Consider the following 17,021-nt stretch of genomic DNA (forward strand, 5'->3'; position numbering starts at 1 on the left):
TTTGTCCTAGTTTTCTGTGGCACTGAAATTTGTAGAAGTGATGTTTCAGTGTCTGCAGTAAGGAAAACAGGTGTGAGCGTTCTCCAGCGCACGGCAGCATCCTTATCCTTCTCTTACTTGTCCTCTCCTATCACATCACTCGTGGATCTTCCAAGCCCGAGCGCACGCACGCGCGCGCACACACACACACACACACACACACACACACACACACACACAATCATACTGCGCAGGGTTCCAGGAAGAGGTTCCTCTAGAAGCGGGAGTGTTACTACCCCACCACCGTCCAAAGACCCTCGGGACTGGCTGACCTCAGCACTGGGTAGGTGAAGAAGGGCTGCTCCCAGGACCCCATCCAGGTTCCCTCCTCCTCCCACCTCCCTGGAAGACAGGCGCCCCCTCCTGCGGCGCAGGGTCGCGGAGTGAGGGACAACTATCTCAGTCCTGCTCAGAGCCCTCCGACCAGCGGGCCTGCCAGCGGCCTGAAACTGGGCGGGCTCGGACCCGACCCCGGACTCTCCCCAGCCTGGCCTGGGCTTCTGCAGCAAGGAGGGCGACGTCCCCCGCGCCAAGGGACTCTGTGACGACGGGCCACCCTCCTATCCAGCAGGGTCCTCACTTACGATGGCCCGCGGAGGTCAGCCGGCCCAGCTCTGAGAGGAGCAGCAAGAGAAACAGCATTGCGTGGCCGGCCGGCCTCGCCACCGCGATGGCGGTTGACTGGAATCCGTGCAGCTAGCGCGCGGGGCCCTGCGCTCTAGGTCCCGTCGGGGAGAGGCGGGAGCGGAGGGGCGGGGAGGGAGGGCAGAGAGGGCGGAGGGGAGGGGCTGGGAGGGAGGGCAAAGCAGAGGGGCGGGGCGGGGCGGGAGCGGGGCGGGGCGGGACTGGGGCGGGGAGGGGTGGGGCGGGACTGGGGCGGGGAAGGATTGGAGTTGTCTGACTGGGCTGGAAGGCTACGTACTATTCTACGTATAGTATGATGTCATTTGCAAAGTTATGTATTCAGTTCAAATTCTAGGGATCCAGACTTTCATTTCCAACAACCTGTTGAATACCTGATAGTCCACAAATGCCTGAAATTCAACATATCTTCAACCAAACTTATTATCTCCCAACTCCTGTACAAATCTGCTTCTTGTAAATGTGTTGCCACTATAATTTCAGTTGCCTAGTCATTAACAATTTCAGTAACCTTCATATAAAGTAGTCAACAAACCTGTGTTTTCTATATCTATTATAAGGGTAAACACAAATCTATAAAATAAAACATTAATTTTCTCTGGTACCAGAAATGAAAATGAAAAAGGACTCTTCTTTCTCTCTCTCTCTCTCTCTCTCTCTCTCTCTCTCTCTCTCTCACACACACACACACACACACACAGGCACAGGCACACAGACACTCCCTTTTCTTAGACAACTTCCTTTAAAAACATGTAATTGTTAATCCTTTCTCTGTCTCTTGAAGGTGTAAATCTTTTTGAAAATTAAGTGCGACTCTTGCCAGCTTTACATTCCAGGGATGTTTTTCTTAAGTACTTTGTAGTCATCTGTTGCAATCATAAGCATTATGGAAAATAACTCTCTGTATCCCTGGCACCTCGAGATTTAGTCTCCAGCCTAGCCCCTCAGCTCCCTCCCAGGCCCTCTGCTCCAGGCTTCCAGTCCCGCCCCGCCCCGCCCCGCCCCTCCGCCCTCCCTCCCAGCCCCGCCCCTCCCGCCCCGCCCCTCTGCTCTGCCCTCCCTCCCAGCCCCGCCCCTCCGCCCTCCCTCCCAGCCCCGCCCCTCCGCCCTCTCTGCCCTCCCTCCCCCCCCGCCCCTCCGCTCCCGCCCCTCCCCGACGGGACCTAGAGCGCAGGGCCTCGCGCGCTAGCTGCGGTTTCCAGTCAACCGCCATCGCGGTGGCGAGGCCGGCCGGCCACGCAATGCTGTTTCTCTTGCTGCTCCTCTCAGGGCTGGGTCGGCTGACCTCCGCGGGCCATCGTAAGTGAGGACCCTGCTGGATAGGAGGGTGGCCCGTCGTCGCAGGGTCCCTTGGCGCGGGGGACGTCGCCCTCCTTGCTGCAGAAGCCCAGGCCAGGCTGGGGAGAGTCCGGGGTCGGGTCCGAGCCCGCCCAGTTTCAGGCCGCTGGCAGGCCCGCTGGTCGGAGGGCTCTGAGCAGGACTGAGATAGTTGTCCCTCACTCCGGGACCCTGCACGGCAAGAGGGGCGCCTGTCTTCCAGGGAGGTGGGGGGAGGAGGGAGCCTGGATGGGGTCCTGGGAGCAGCCCTTCTTCACCTACCCAGGGCTGAGGTCAGCCAGCCCCGAGGGTCTCTGGACGGTGGTGGGGTAGTAACACTCCCACTTCTAGAGGAGCCTCTTCCTGGAACCCTGCGCAGTATGATTGTGTGAGTGTGCGCGTGCGTGCGCTCGGGCTTGGAAGATCCATGAGTGATGTGATAGGAGAGGACAAGTAAGAGAAGGATAAGGATGCTGCTGTGCGCTGGGGAACGCTCACACTTGTTTTCCTTACTGCAGACACTGAAACATCACTTCTACAAGTTACAGTGCCACAGAAGACTGGGACAAACACCAATGACGGCGGTGTTTCAGAAACGCATGTAATTAAGAAATCACTTAAAAGATATGAGTATTTTATTTTTACTGGACTGCAAGACCCAAATCAATTCATGCATACCCCTTCATGAAATTTTGTGTCCTAATGACAGTGTTCAAGAGACTTTTTGGTTTTGTCTGAGGGAGAGCAAGTGTTTTGTTTTCATTTCCCAAGTAATATATGAACGTTACGAAACAATTTTAAAACACAGACTCAGAGAAAAGAAATGCCCCGAATTCCTATCCCACAAAATGGAGTCTACAGTCTACCGTAGACTGTTTTCTAGAAAAGATGTACGTTTAAAAATACTTTCTAAAAAATAAATAAATAAGTAAAAATAATTTCTACATTTAAAATACCTTCTATGTAAGTGAGGCCATACTAATCTTTAGCTTGTAGCATGGTTTTAAAATGGCAGTGTATAAAGCGTATCTTCATGCCTGTATTTACATACATAGGCATATATAAAGCTTTGTAAAAAGTAAAAGTAATGTTATTTCTGATCTGCTTAGAATAGTAAAGCGTGTACATTGTAAAATTAAATCTAGACAGTACAGAGACGTTAAGTAAGTGAATGGCTGCCTCACTTTCTAAAGGCAGTAAGTTTGAAGGGAATGAAGTTTTAGAGACATACATACACACATGCACATATACTTTTAATGATCATTTATGAGATTTGTAATTGGGTTTTTCATTTATGTGTAGAGTTAGGATTTATTTTTATGATAATAAATCCAGCCCTGTCATTATTTTTCCTAACTTCATGGTAACTTATGTGTAACATCATATAGTATTTCAAATTTTATACATGCAGGTAGTTTCATAAACCTTCCTGAATAGTCAATAGGATCAACAGGCAAACCACTATAAAAAATTTTGATAAGCATTGAAAAATGTCTACCGGAAAAGTTGCATTATATTTGACTCCCATTAACAGAAATAGTGACGCCTATCTTCCTGAGGCCTCTCCAGGTCTCTTCAGTCTTCTCATCTTTGCTCTTGTGTACATCCTAGTGAATGCTTCACTTTTAACAGGTATTTTTTGGTTAAACCTTAACAAAAGATATCTTTCTGTATATTGACTATTTGAATCATTTTGTTAGTTGTCAGTTTCTTTCTGGTTTTGACTTCTTTTTTAATAAGAATTAGTAGCTTTAGATAGGACAGTTTGTTTTCAAGAAGGAAGAAGTGTTGATGTAAACACACACAGGGATGGGAGAGGAATCCATTGATTAGAACCTCAGTGGCAAGATCGGAGAGGAATGTCCTCAAATGCCAGCTGAAAAACTGTACTAGACACTGGGGCAGGTTTTATAGAGTGGTCTACTTCTGACTGGCTCACTCTGTGGTACCAAGAAACACCAGCGATTATGTATTTATAAAAGCTGTCACACCCCCAACATGAATATCTGGAGACGCTGAAATGTTTAGGAGAGTATAACGTACACTGGGAAGATGCTACCAAAAGAAAACATGAGGATCCATGATGATAGCAGGAAAAAGACAGTATTTGGTACACACACGTGTGCGCATGCATACACACACACACACACACACACACCATTATGAGATAAGCATCGTTACATAATAATAATAAAATATTCAGTTCCTAGGTAACATATAAAAATTCTAAATTTGTATGAATTTAACAAAATGTCCTCAGCATATATAAAATGAAAATTGATAGCACGACAGGGAGACATTTTCAAATCCATTTCCATAGGGAGATCTTAAAATGTTTTTCTCAATTTTATGATTGACCATAAAATTCTTCATAAAGAGAAAGAAAATTTGAACAACAAAAAGAAACATTTTATTGATGGATAAAGTGAACCCAATGAAGTTTGTGTATTGTTTTCCCCTTTCTGTTCTATGTTAAGACTTGCTAGAGTCTAGGGATATCACACGTGAGGCTTTTAGTAAATGATAAAACCCCTGGTGCAGCAAGACGAAGAGAATTCAGGCAAATGTCAGGAATCCAGGAAGCATCCGCAATGAGCTAGCTCTCCGCGAACCGAGCCTCTGTGCTCCCGGAACACGCTGAGTCTCTGGCTTGAAATCACAAGATTTATGGGAGGAAGTTTGGCTTTGGGAGAGCTCCTTGCAAAGCTTTCAGTGACTTTTTAAGTAGCCAAGCCAGTCTTGTCAAACTAGGTAGGGAAACACAACGGAAGCTAACCTTGGCCAGGGGAGTTTTGAACCCTACACAGTGCATTATAAATCTTACTGCCCTCTTCAGGCGAGAGTCAGAAACACCCAGACTTGTCGGTATCCCCAGAAATAGATAAGAGCTTTTCTAATCAAGCTGCACTTAATGCTCTATCTCCGTTGTAAATAATGCTTCTCAAGACTAGTTCTCATACTTTTCAAGAACATATAGTGTCATTCAACAGAATTGACCACAGCAAGGAAAATAAATAAATAAATGCAAATATGGATAGTACAGAACTCATCATCTGTCAACAATACAATTAGGTTAAAACTTAACAGAATAACTGAAAAATGTATTTGGACATTTAAAAGTATACTTCTACGTGATTCACGGGTTGAAGGAGAAATCATAAATCACAATGGATATTAAATAATAAACAGTGAACGAGAATGAAGAAATTACAAAGAAAAATTTGAATTCCACTCTGAAGATGGTATAGGAGCATAATTTATAACCACAAATAATTAAACAAGCGACAAAAAATGGTCAGCAATTTAAAATTAGAAAAATAATTATAACCTTAAAATTCTTAAAGATGCTGCTTAAATTAAGAAGTAGAATTAATGAAAGACAAAAGTAAGCTGAAGTAGCCTGGATTCACAATGTCAAAAGTTGATTTCTGAGAAGAATATAAAACAGAACTTTTGGTGAGATAGACTAAGGAAAACGAAAAGGAGAAGGAAAAGATGTACTGTTAGAAATAAGACATACACAAATGTGGATTGGCCAATTGGATGTGAATTGCTAATATCATTCTTTAGGAATTGCCTTTTAACTTTCTTAATGGTGTCTTTAGGTGAACATCAGATTTTAGTTTAATTTTAGTTTCCTCTTAAAAGGGTACTTGCTTTGTATTGTTTAATTTTCCATTTATTTGCCCTAGAAATTGCAAAGTAGGAAAAGATAATAAAATTCAAGTTCCTTCAAAGGTTACTCAGCATTTCTAAATGTAACCATTTGAAGTTAAAAATTTGATTATGATAGTTAAATGCTAATGACTTATTCTCTTACTTTTGAAATAGATTTAGACTCCTAGATTTTATGTAAGTTTGATTATGATTAATTCTGTCACACATTCCAAGATTGAAGAAAGATAACTGTAACTATAATTATATATATATATAATTTTGATACACTCATGATACAATACATGCTTATATGAAAGAGTACATATATTTTTAAAAATTAGGGCTTCTGACTTTTAAGGATTTGAAATATCTAATAATTACATTCTCTCTGACTACTTTGCTGTAGGTCACCTATGCCATCAAAATTGACAGGAAAACATACACTCTCCACCTTGAAAAACAGTAAGTGGCCATGCTTCTTTTCATACAGTTGTTTTTAGTTTCTTACATTTTTACAGTGACTACCTTAAATTGAGCCTAAATTTAGAGCCTAAATATGCAAGAGCATAAATGTTATATTTATTTAATATGTTAAGTCTTCTTGGTGATTCATGTCAGACTAGAATTTCGAGTCTTTATCTTTAGATTTTTAAATCTAATATTCAAACCCAACTGTAATTTAATGATATAAGTATTAAAGTATATCAGACACATGAAAATCATTTTATGTAACTCCTTAAAGTATAATTACAATTGCAGCTATCAAGGGAATAAGTTTATCTGTCCATGATTAATTTTATTTGTTTCATGTCATTTTACATAATTATATGATTTTTAAGCATTTTATTTGATATTACACTCTAGTTTTGTCTGATTTTGCTATAGGATATATTTTTAATCTCTTCAGTTTTCTACTTCCACTCTGTGAGGAAACCAGTATCAATATCCTGTGTGTATCATTCCATGATTTTCTATTTTAAATTTCATCTTTACCTGAAATAAAACATATAGAAACCTACCAGAAAAGGGTTTTTTTTGTTTTGTTTTGTTTTCTTGCACAAATGGAAATAGTGTTCTGCGAGTGTCAGGTCTTATCTAATAATGGCACTTACTTTCTTGCTCTATGTATAAATTTTTACTCATTTTTAATGGATGAGATCCCATAGTATGTAATATTGATGGGTAATGAAGTTATTTCCAGGGAGATTTTGTTTCATAGTCTTGATATTAATAAGTGGGCTTCTGGATCAAGCAGGATGAGTGCTGATAATAGTAGTAACAGTAATAATAATAAATAATAATAATGAAAGCAACTGACATTTATTGAGCACGTACCATATTCCAGGCGTATTTCTAAGCAATTTGCAGGTAGTAACTGATTAATTTTCACAACCACCTCTAAGGTAGGCCTTCTTTATTACTCACATTTTATAGCATGTAAAGATTTTGAGAGATATTGCGAGTTACTTTCTAAAAACCGTAGCAGTTTAGATTTCCAAAAGCATGCGTGATGTACTAAAATGTTGTATCTCATCTTAATGTCAGGTTGTATTTCCCTAAATGATTTCTCTAAATAGTTATTGGCTAGTTCATTTTCCTGTATGGGGTTTGCCTATTCACGTAGTTTTCTCATTATTATTTCTTCTCATTTTAATATACTTTATTTTTTAGAGCAGTTTTAGGTTCCCAACAAAAGTGAGTGGAAGGCGCAGAGATTTCCCGTATATCCTTACACCCCACACGTGCATAGCTTCCTCCATTATCAACATTCCCCACCAGAGTGATGTATTTGCTGTAACTGATGACCCTGCATTGACACATCATTCATTATCACCCAAAGTCCGTAGTTTATATTAGCATGCTATTTTTTATATTGTTTTTTCTATGAATGAATAAAAATAAAAAAGGAAAATTCTGAGATTAGTATAAACAATTAAGTTCTTACCATGAATGATGCACATATAAGCATTTTTCCTACATATTAAAAAAAAAGGGTACATGGCCATAATAATGAAATCTATTATTCCCATACCCAGACCTCTTCAATCGTCTCACCCCCCAGTGCCGATTACCATTATGATATTGACACATATTCTTCTGCCATATTTTTAGGGTCTTTCATCCATGTCTAAAGAGCAATAAAAATCATGTTTTGATGCGTCCTTCAAATAGACATGAATGGCACAAGAGTGTATATTCCATTATACAATTTGTTATGGTGGATCAGAAGGGTAGGTAAGGGCGGACCTTAACATGGTGAATCACAAAAGTGACCCCAATTTTTTACCTTTCCCTGTATTTTCACTCTTTGCCATATAACTTTGAGGTTCTCTCATCAAGAGGTGGAGTGTATACAGCTCAACAACTACCTCACACTCATTCTTCATGGGTGTGAAGAGCCCAAGGTTAGAAGGGCTCTGTGCTTGGATTCATGCTCTTCTGATGCTATCCTGAGATTCTTAGAACTTTTGAATGAGAGGCCCCGCATTTTCATTTTACTTTGGGGGCCTGGCAAATTACTAGACCAGTTTGGGGCTATGTCACTTACTTTGGCCAGAGAGATGTTGGCTGCCTTGATTCCAACACAGACTTGAAAAAGCTGTCACGCTTTTCTGCTTTCCATCTTGTTTGTCTGTCATCCCCATGAGAATATGCTCGGGCTTAGCTTGCTGGACGATTAAAGACATGTGGATCACAGCCAGGGTGCTCTATTTATCCCTACAGCAGCCAACATTCAGCTGAATCCTGTACCACTGAGCAAGCCTGGCCACAATTAGCAGAGCTGCCATGGCTACCCACACATGACCCACAAGTGTGAGCAATAGGTACTTATTGTAAGGTCGGATCTTAACAAACGGCACCGTGAAACAGAGGAAAGGTTCAAGTGAGCTTTATTAGGGAGCGCTCCCGGGCGAGGTTCACTGGTCCGAGAGAAAGGGGCCAGAGAAGTCGCACCCGGGCGAGGGTTGGGCAAGATTTTATAGGGGAAGAAGGGAAAGGGGTGTGGTGAATCTGGGAGGGCGCAGGGTATTCCTTATTTGGTGGTCTTTTCGGGTATCCTGGGGGACCGTTAGTCCCGCCCCTCGAAAGGCGGCAAGGCTGGGCTGGGTTCAAAGTCCCCAGGTCAGTTCCTGGAACTGGGTGGTCCGGAATGTCTCCAGGGCAGTTTCTGGAACTGGGTGGTCCGGAGAATTTCGGTCTGATGCAACCTGTGAATCTGATTGTGTTCCCCTGCCTCGGGCATCCCGACATCTTTGGTGTAATGGGGCGGCGTTCTGATCTCTGGCTACTTCATGCTGAGTGGGGACGTCGAAAGGGGAGTCGGGCGACCAGAGGTCCGAGGCTTAGGGGAGACCAGTGAGGGGTTCTGTAGGAAGCAAGGTGTAAGGACCGAGTAGCATTTGGTTTGTGGCCACCCGAGAGACTTCCTCCATGCGCCTGCGAAGGAACCTAAGAAAACAGGGAGCAAGCATGAACAAGATACAGATGAGAATTAAGGGGCCTAAGATTGGTGTTAGCCAGGTATAGAGGGTGGATCGCCACCAATCGGGAATTGGGGAGGCGGACTGTTGGTGTTTGCGTTGGAGTTCTTCTCTTAAGCGATGGAGGGCTTTTACGTTGTCTTACGTTGTCTTCGAATCCTGTTTCATTGATGTAATAGCAGCATTCCTCCTGTAGGAAGAGGCAGGTACCTCCTTTGTCGGCCATCAGGAGATCCAGGGCTCGTCGATTTTGGAGGGCACCTCGGGCTACTGAGGTGATCTGGCGCTGGAGGGAGGTGATGGAGGCGGCAGAAGCCTCGATGGCTAGCTGGAGTTTCTGTTCTAGGTCACGGGATGTTGAGACACTGTGTGTTAGGGCTCCTACCCCGATGCCCGCAGCAACGAGAGAGGAGGCTAGGGAAATGCCTGCGACCATAGGGAGAAAGATGGCCCTTTGGCCCTTAGAGAGGTCGAGGGCTCGCGTGAGTGCTATCAGTTAAGCCCTTTGAGAGGTTGTCCCTTCTGGGAGGCTGTTAGCCTTGATAATAGTTGAGATAGTTACCACCGCATAGGCTGCCTGTCGGCGTCCATCAGGACCGAGTATTGAGCTACCGTCCACAAAGAGAGTGCGGTCCGGATTTGAAAGAGGGGTGTCAGAGTCCCTCTCTTGGTGGTTTGAAGGGTTCTATGACATGAGGGCAGGAATGGGATGGAAAACCCCCGGTGCCAGAGATAGGCAGGAGGGAAGCCGGGTTCAGGCGAGGGGAGAGATCAAGAGAAATAGCTGGGTTTTCAATGAATAGTAGGTGGAACTCCTGGATGCGGGAGGGGCCCAGGAGGGAGAGAGACTTGTGGCCTAGGAGGTCGACCAGCCGGTGGGAGGAAAGTACGCTTAGTGGGTGGGCCAGAGTCAGTTTGAGTGTTTGTTTGGTCAGTTCGGCTGCGCTGCTAGGGCCCGAAGTCATGGTTGCCATCCCTGCATGGTTGGGTCTAGCTGTTTGGAGAGGTAAGCCACGGGGCGGTAGGAAGGCCCTACAGGCTGGGCAAGGAGTCCAGTGGCTATTCCGGCCCGTTCATCCACAAAAATGTGAAAAGGGCGGTTTGGGTTGGGCAGAGAAAGGGGAGGAGAAGATATCAGAGCGTTACGGAGGGTGAGAAAGGCCTGCTGAACGGCGGAAGGAGAGGAGAGGGGTCCTTGAGGGGTTTCTTTAGCGGCTAGATATAAGAGTTTAGCGAGGAGAGCAAAGTTAGGGATCCAGTGTCGGAAAAATCCTATAAGGCCCAAAAAGGAGAGAATTTGTTCCGCTGTTTCCAGAGGCTGGAGTTCACGGATATTCCGGGTGCGGTCGGCTGTTAGACCGTTTGTGGTAGGGGTAAGGTGGAGCCCCAGGTAGGTTACAGAAGATACAGATAACTGAGCCTTGGCTGGGGAGACCCGATAACCGCGAGGGCCAAGGTAATTGAGGAGATCTACAGTATGTTGTCTTGAGAGGCTGAGAGATGGGCTACAAAGGAGGAGGTCATCTACACATTGAAGGAGTGTGCTGGGGGTAAGGGAGCAGGAAGTGAGGTCTCATGCGAGCGCCTGACCGAAGAGGTGAGGACTGTCGTGGAAGCCCTGGGGAAGAACTGTCCAGATGAGCTGACCGGAAGTATGAGTATCCGGACCCGTCCAGGTAAAGGCGAAGAGGAAATAGGAGTCGGGATGTAGGGGGATAGTGAAAAAGGCATCTTTGAGATCCAGAACCGTAAAGTGGGTTGTGGATGGGGGGATATGGGAGAGCAAGGTGTATGGGTTTGGTACTACTGGGTTGAGAGGAATTATGGCCTCATTGATTATTCAGAGGTCCTGGACCAGGCGATAATCCCCAGAGGCCTTGCGGACAGGCAGGATGGGGGTGTTGCAGGGAGAGTCAGTGGGGATAAGGAGTCCCTGGTTTAGGAGTCTGGTGATAATAGGTTGTAGGCCCCTAAGGTGAGTCTCAGAGATGGGAAATTGGGGCCTTGATGGAAATTTGGAGGGGTCCTTTAGGCGGATGAGGACGGGGGAATGGTGTGTTGCTATTATGGGCTTAGAAGTATCCCAGACTTGGGGATTGATTGGGTTCGGTGTGATTGGAAGAGGGGGATAGGAGGGGGAGGGTTCTAGAGACAGGCTGAGAAGAGGAAGCAGGAGTTGGGAGGAGGGGACCTTAGGGTCAAGTCTAACCAGCTGGAGGGAGGCCCCTAAGTGGAAAAGGACATCTCGGCCTAGCAAGGGAACTGGGCAGGATGGTATGACTAAGAATGAGTAAAAGGGAGTCCTTCGATATGACATGGGAGTGGACCGGTCTGGAGTGGGAAGGATGGTTTGCCATCAATACCCATGACCGAGATCTGGGAAGGAGAAACTGGCCCGGAATAAGTAGGCAGGACCGAATAGGTAGCCCCCGTGTCCACCAGAAATGAGATGGACTTACCCGCTACCTGTAGTGTTACCCTGGGCTCGGCGAGGGTGATGGGGGTCTTCGAGTCCGGGCGCCGTCAGTCGTCAGCCAATCCCAGCAGTTCGAGTGGTAATGCCGTTGGGTCGGCCTGCTCCCCCCCGCGTGGAGACGCTGAGGGAGGGCCAGTCGTAGGGCAGTCACTCTTCCAGTGGCCCGTTAGCCCACAGCTGGGACAGGGCTTAGAAGGAGGTTGGGGACTGGGACATTGGCGAGCCCAGTGGCCTTCTTTTCCGCATTCAAAGCAGGCCCCGGCGGGGTTGCCTTTTGCGGACCCCGTGGATGCTGTGATCCATGGGAGATGTATGGCCTTAGGGCGGCTACAAGAGCTTGGGTTTGGAGGGCCACCTTCTGGTGCATCCGAGCCTGTCGGCTGGATTCTGCCAAATCCTCACGGCCATTATAGAGTTTAAAGGCCATTCTTACCAGATCTCGAATAGGGGTTTGAGGGCCGTCTTCTGCCCGTTTTAATTTCTTTCAGATGTCCGGGGCTGATTGGGTGATAAAATGGGTGGTTAGGACCGCTGCGCCTGCCGGGGTGTCGGGGTCCAGCCGGGTGTAGAGGCGATTGAGAAAGATAGCTGGATTTTCGTTAGGTTCTTGGGTTATCTCTTTTAGTTTTTCAAAATGGACTACCTTATGAGCGGCAGCCTGCATGCCAGCCAGGAGGCATTGGATCATGAGGTCGCGTTTACGGCGGCCATCTTGGCCATCCTGATAAGTCCAGCCTGGATCGGTGCCAGGTACGGCAGTCGCTCCGACAGGCATGGAGTTGTCGGTAAGGTGAACCTGATCTGCATGGTTTCGGGCAGCAGTTTGAATTCTTTCCCTTTCGTCAGGGGTTAAGGTAGAGGACAGAACCACGAAGATATCGTGCCAGGTTAGAGCGTAAGCTTGAGATAAATAGCGAAATTCTTTGATGTAGCGGGAAGAGTCGGCAGAAAAGGAGCCTAATCGCTTTTCTATTTGAGAGAGATCTTGGAGAGAAAAAGGGACATGGACTCTGACCAGTCCTTCCGCTCCTGCTACCTCCCTCAGAGGGCAGAGGAGATTTGGATCTTGGGAGTCTTGAGAGCGTGTAAGCAAGGGGCGTGGGAGGAGAAACCGTTGAGGGAGGCGGGGGAGTGGTTGGAGGGGCCGGAGCGGGTTCGGGAGGAGGAGGGACCGCTTCAGGGTAGGGTGAGGGTTGGAGAGGAGTTCTGAAGGGGGGAGTGGTAAGAGATTCGGGAGGGTCGGTTAGTGGGGAGGAATCCAAGGGGATTGAGGTTTTGGATGGAGGAGATGTTTGTTTGGCAAGGAGGATTTGAGAGGTAGAACAATAGACGCAAAGGGAGGGGCGGGAGCGCAAATACCAGAAGGCCTGAACATAGGGTACCTCGGACCATTTGCCCGTCCTGCGGCAGTAATTATCTAGATCACGGAGGATGTTAAAATCGAAAGTCCCTTCAGGAGGCCATTTGGATTGATTGTCTAGAGGACATTTTGGCCAGGCCACAGTGGAATAGAAAATAAGCCGTCGGCGACGGAGATCTTGGGAGAAGCCGAGGGCTGTAAAATTGGCTAGGAGACACCCCAGGGGCGTCTTACGATCTGGTTTCGATTGTGAGGTTCCCATGACCCCCAGTCTGTCCCTGAGTGAATGGAGAGGGAGAGAGGTGTCCCTGGTCTCAGTCTCCAATTCACGGCAGGTCGGAGGGCGGTCAGGCGATTGGGACGTCTCCACAGTTGCCCGAGGCCCGGAGAGAGGATGGAGGAATCTCTGACGCGGCCGCGATTAAAGACAGGGAGTCCGGTGGGCAGGGACTCTGAGGGTCGGAGGGAACTAGGGAGGGGGACTTACCCCGTTTTCTGCCGGATCGGGTGGATGAGTAGAGGTTCCCTTGTTGTCTCCTGGGGGAGGGGAGGAGCGGCCCGCACCGTAACCCGCGGGGCTTGGTACCCCTCCCGGGTTTCGGCACCAAATGTAAGGTTGGATCTTAACAAAGGGCACCGTGAAACAGAGGAAAGCTTCAAGTGAGCTTTATTAGGGAGCGCTCCCGGGCGAGGTTCACTGGTCCAAGAGAAAGGGGCCAGAGAAGTCGCACCCGGGCGAGGGTTGGGCAAGATTTTATAGGGGAAGAAGGGAAAGGGGTGTGGTGAATCTGGGAGGGCGCAGGGTATTCCTTATTTGGTGGTCTTTTCGGGTATCCTGGGGGACCGTTGGTCCCGCCCCTCGAAAGGCGGCAAGGCTGGGCTGGGTTCAAAGTCCCCAGGTCAGTTCCTGGAACTGGGTGGTCCGGAATGTCTCCAGGGCAGTTTCTGGAACTGGGTGGTCCGGAGAATTTCGGTCTGATGCAACCTGTGAATCTGATTGTGTTCCCCTGCCTCGGGCCAGTTGGCCTTATACTTATTAGTGTTCGTTGTGCAACATTTTGCATAATATTATTTGTTGAGATTCATTCATAATGATGTGTGCAAAACGGGTTTGTTTTTTAAAATGCATATGTAGCCATAAAATGAATGTATACCATTAATTATTTATCCTCCCATATTTACAGCAAGAACAGCTCTATCATGGACATCCTTGACCATGACTTCCTGGGCCCCAGTGAAATTGATGGATTATAAATAAATTTCTCAAGTGCTATATAATGCCAGTTTTTTTCTTCAAAAGCCTTATAACCAATTTTTACTCATGCCAATAGCTTAAAAGTGTTTCTGTTCTCCACATTCTCGACAAAATGAATATCTTCACACACTTATTTTTGTTAATTAGTGGATGACAAATGCTGTTTTATTGTTGTTTTAATATGCACTTCACTGGTTATTAATAACACTTAGTGTCTTTTCCAGTGTTTACTGACCGTTCTCATTGACTTGCTTTTCCTGAGATTTTGGTGTTTTTTTGTTTTTGTTTTTTTTTTTGCCGGGAGCGGGGCAGTCGTTATTTTTTATTCATTTGTTTTGAGTTATTTATTTTCAATCTATGGCTTTATCTTTCTGTTTTTCTGGTTTTTGTTCCATGATCTATCGTGGGAAGTTTTGTTTTCTGTAGATATTAACACTTTATCTCCTCTATATGTTGCAATTATGCCACCTACACTATTGATTGTCTTCTTCCTTTGTTTTTGGGATTTATTGCTATAAAAATGAAATTTTCATAAAATCATTATATTCATATTTTCTATCCTAGGTTCTCAGATTCCTCTCTTGTGTCTGTTACAAGTGATAGCATCACATTCGTATAGTATTTCTTAAAATTCTTTTTCCACTTAAGATGTAAATTCACAGCTTTCAGTTTCTTTAACAACAGTATTGCATTTTCCAACTTTCTTCAAAGCTTCTTTTTACTTTTTTTTTTATTGCAGCTTTATGCTGACTCAGGTATCGTTTAGTTAGAATAACTTCAGATTATTTTCTTCAGATGGAATCTGCAGGTGGCATGCTTCCCGAATCGGTGCATGTCTGCAGATGTCTTTCTTGTTCTCATAACTGAATGACATTTGGCAATGTGTAGAATTTGTGAGTCATATTTCTTTTCTATAAATTTTTGCAATTTGATATAGTCTGTGTGAAGTGAGTTTTCCAGCAATTTCTGTGTGTGGGTGAGTGTGAGTTTGTGTGTGTGTGTGTGTGTGTATTACATTAATACTCCCTAATATATCCCAAGTCCCTAAATTTTTCATTTTAATTTTCAGTCCCTACGCATTTTTTTTTCTTCTATGGGAAATCATTGCTTTCATCCTGGGTCTTACTTGTCTGTGTTCCATATCATAGTTTTTTCTACAACTATGATCAAATCTTTATTTTTGACATGCATTTTACCAGCATTTGTTTTCTGTTGGCTAGACCTATAATTCTGTTCACAGTAAGCAAATTCTCTTCGATACATTTATTGAGTTATTTAATATTAACTGTCATGTGTTTTAGTTTCAGAGTATACTTTTTTCTCTTGGAATGATCTCCTTGGAATGCTTATTCATTTCTCTTGAAATTAAGATTATTTTGTTCATCAATGCTACTTCATTTGGAACTAACTTTTAAGCTTTGCATGCTTTTTATTGTTTATTTTCCTTTCATTGGACATTGTTTTTCTTTCAGTGCTCATTTGTATTTTTGTTATGTCACTGATTAAGGCAGACTATTTTGTTGTTTCATACAGAAGCCAAAAGTATGCCTTTGAAAAAGGGCCCAGGATGAATAAACTCGCAAACAAAATTTTTATCCTTTTAATAATGCTTGTCAAATATCTGTTAAGGTTTTTAATCTCTAATTTCTTTTTCCTGGGAAGTACTTCTGGATTCCCACTTCCACCACCTCCATTTAAATGCTTACAGTTATTAAAAGGTGGCTCTGCCCTTGTTTCAGAATTCACGTTCTAGATGCTTGCACCTAAACCAACCCAGTCCATGCAGTTTTTCCTTGAATATATGTGGAATATAAACTGACAGATACCAGTTTTTCTCCGGGAACCTCTCTGGTTTTGTTATTTGAATTGAAGAAAAGGAAAAGTTTTCAAGAAGGAGAGGAAATAGATTGTTACAGGATATTGAATATAGTTCCCTGTGCTATACAGCAGGTCCTTGTTGTTTATCTGTTTTGCATACAGTATTGTGTATCTGTTTAGTCCAAACTCCTAATTTATCCCTCCCCTCCTTTCCCCTTTGGTAACCATAAGTTTGTTTTCTATGTCTGTGAGTCTATTTCTGTTTTATAAAGGAGATCATTTTTTTTAGATTCTACATATAAGTGATATCATAGGATATTTGTCCAACTTACTTTTCTTAGTATGATAAAAGAATCTGAAAAAGAATATATATATATGTATGTGTGTGTGCATATATATATATGTATATATATATGACTGAATCACTTTGCTGTACACCTGAAACTAACACAACATTGCAAATCAACTATACTTCACTAAAAATTTTTAAAAACGAATGAGAGGACATGAAGGAGATAAGAAAAGTAGTGGTGAAAAAAAAGTAGTGGTGAAAAAAGTACTCTGTTAATGCTCTAGTTTCTCTTCCATTCTGGCCTTCAAACCTTCTTGATGTTTGGAATCCATGAGAAATCCCAGTGTCACTGTTATGGACTAGGGTCCTTGGACTCTTTAATCGATAGAAATTGATAACTGGCCAGAGAAGGAATTCAGGCAAGGCTTTGTTGGGGCTCGTGCTGCAGCAGGAGGGAGCGAAAACAAGTGACAGTTCCCTGGCTCACTCTCCGAGGAAGGTGGGCTGGATCCTTCAATGGGGTGAGGTAGGGGCTGATTGGTGGTCTGCCCACTCGCCTGGTGGTGCTGTGTTCAGGGATCATGCGCAGTAAGTACCCTGCTTTTGCTCCTGGCGCCTCCGGAGTGGCAGTCGGTTTGTGGCCTTTGTGTGTCTTATTGTTCATAATTACCCAGACTGCACAT

At 44.8% G+C, this 17,021-nt stretch overlaps 2 protein-coding genes across 2 annotated transcripts in view; one reads left to right on the forward strand and one right to left on the reverse strand.

Annotated features, from left to right (window-relative positions):
* The first annotated feature begins 1,922 nt into the window (after positions 1 to 1,922).
* The window catches only part of LOC132512679 (A disintegrin and metallopeptidase domain 3-like), a 109,742-nt gene continuing 94,643 nt past the window's right edge, over positions 1,923 to 17,021 (forward strand). The window contains 3 exon segments of the mRNA XM_060136488.1: positions 1,923 to 1,980; positions 2,517 to 2,599; positions 6,062 to 6,117. Coding sequence (XP_059992471.1) covers positions 1,923 to 1,980; positions 2,517 to 2,599; positions 6,062 to 6,117 — 197 coding nt within the window.
* Positions 8,947 to 10,052, reverse strand: LOC132512780 (endogenous retrovirus group FC1 member 1 Env polyprotein-like). The gene is made up of 2 exons (XM_060136704.1): positions 9,283 to 10,052; positions 8,947 to 9,105 (listed from the first exon to the last, which is right to left on the reverse strand). The coding sequence occupies exons 1-2, from the start codon at positions 9,571 to 9,573 to the stop codon at positions 8,947 to 8,949; spliced, it is 450 nt and encodes a 149-aa protein (XP_059992687.1). The 5' UTR covers positions 9,574 to 10,052.

The sequence above is a fragment of the Lagenorhynchus albirostris genome, chromosome 21 (assembly GCF_949774975.1).
Source record: "Lagenorhynchus albirostris chromosome 21, mLagAlb1.1, whole genome shotgun sequence".
In the NCBI taxonomy this organism is placed as follows: domain Eukaryota; kingdom Metazoa; phylum Chordata; class Mammalia; order Artiodactyla; family Delphinidae; genus Lagenorhynchus; species Lagenorhynchus albirostris.

Coding starts and splice junctions, on each gene's coding strand:
- LOC132512780 (XM_060136704.1), bottom strand. CDS start 9,573: ATGGTCGCAGGCATTTCCCTAGCCTCCTCTCTCGTTGCTGCGGGCATC. Junction 9,106..9,282: donor AAACAGGATTCGAAGACAAC/GTAAGACAACGT, acceptor CTGTTTTCTTAG/GTTCCTTCGCAGGCGCATGG.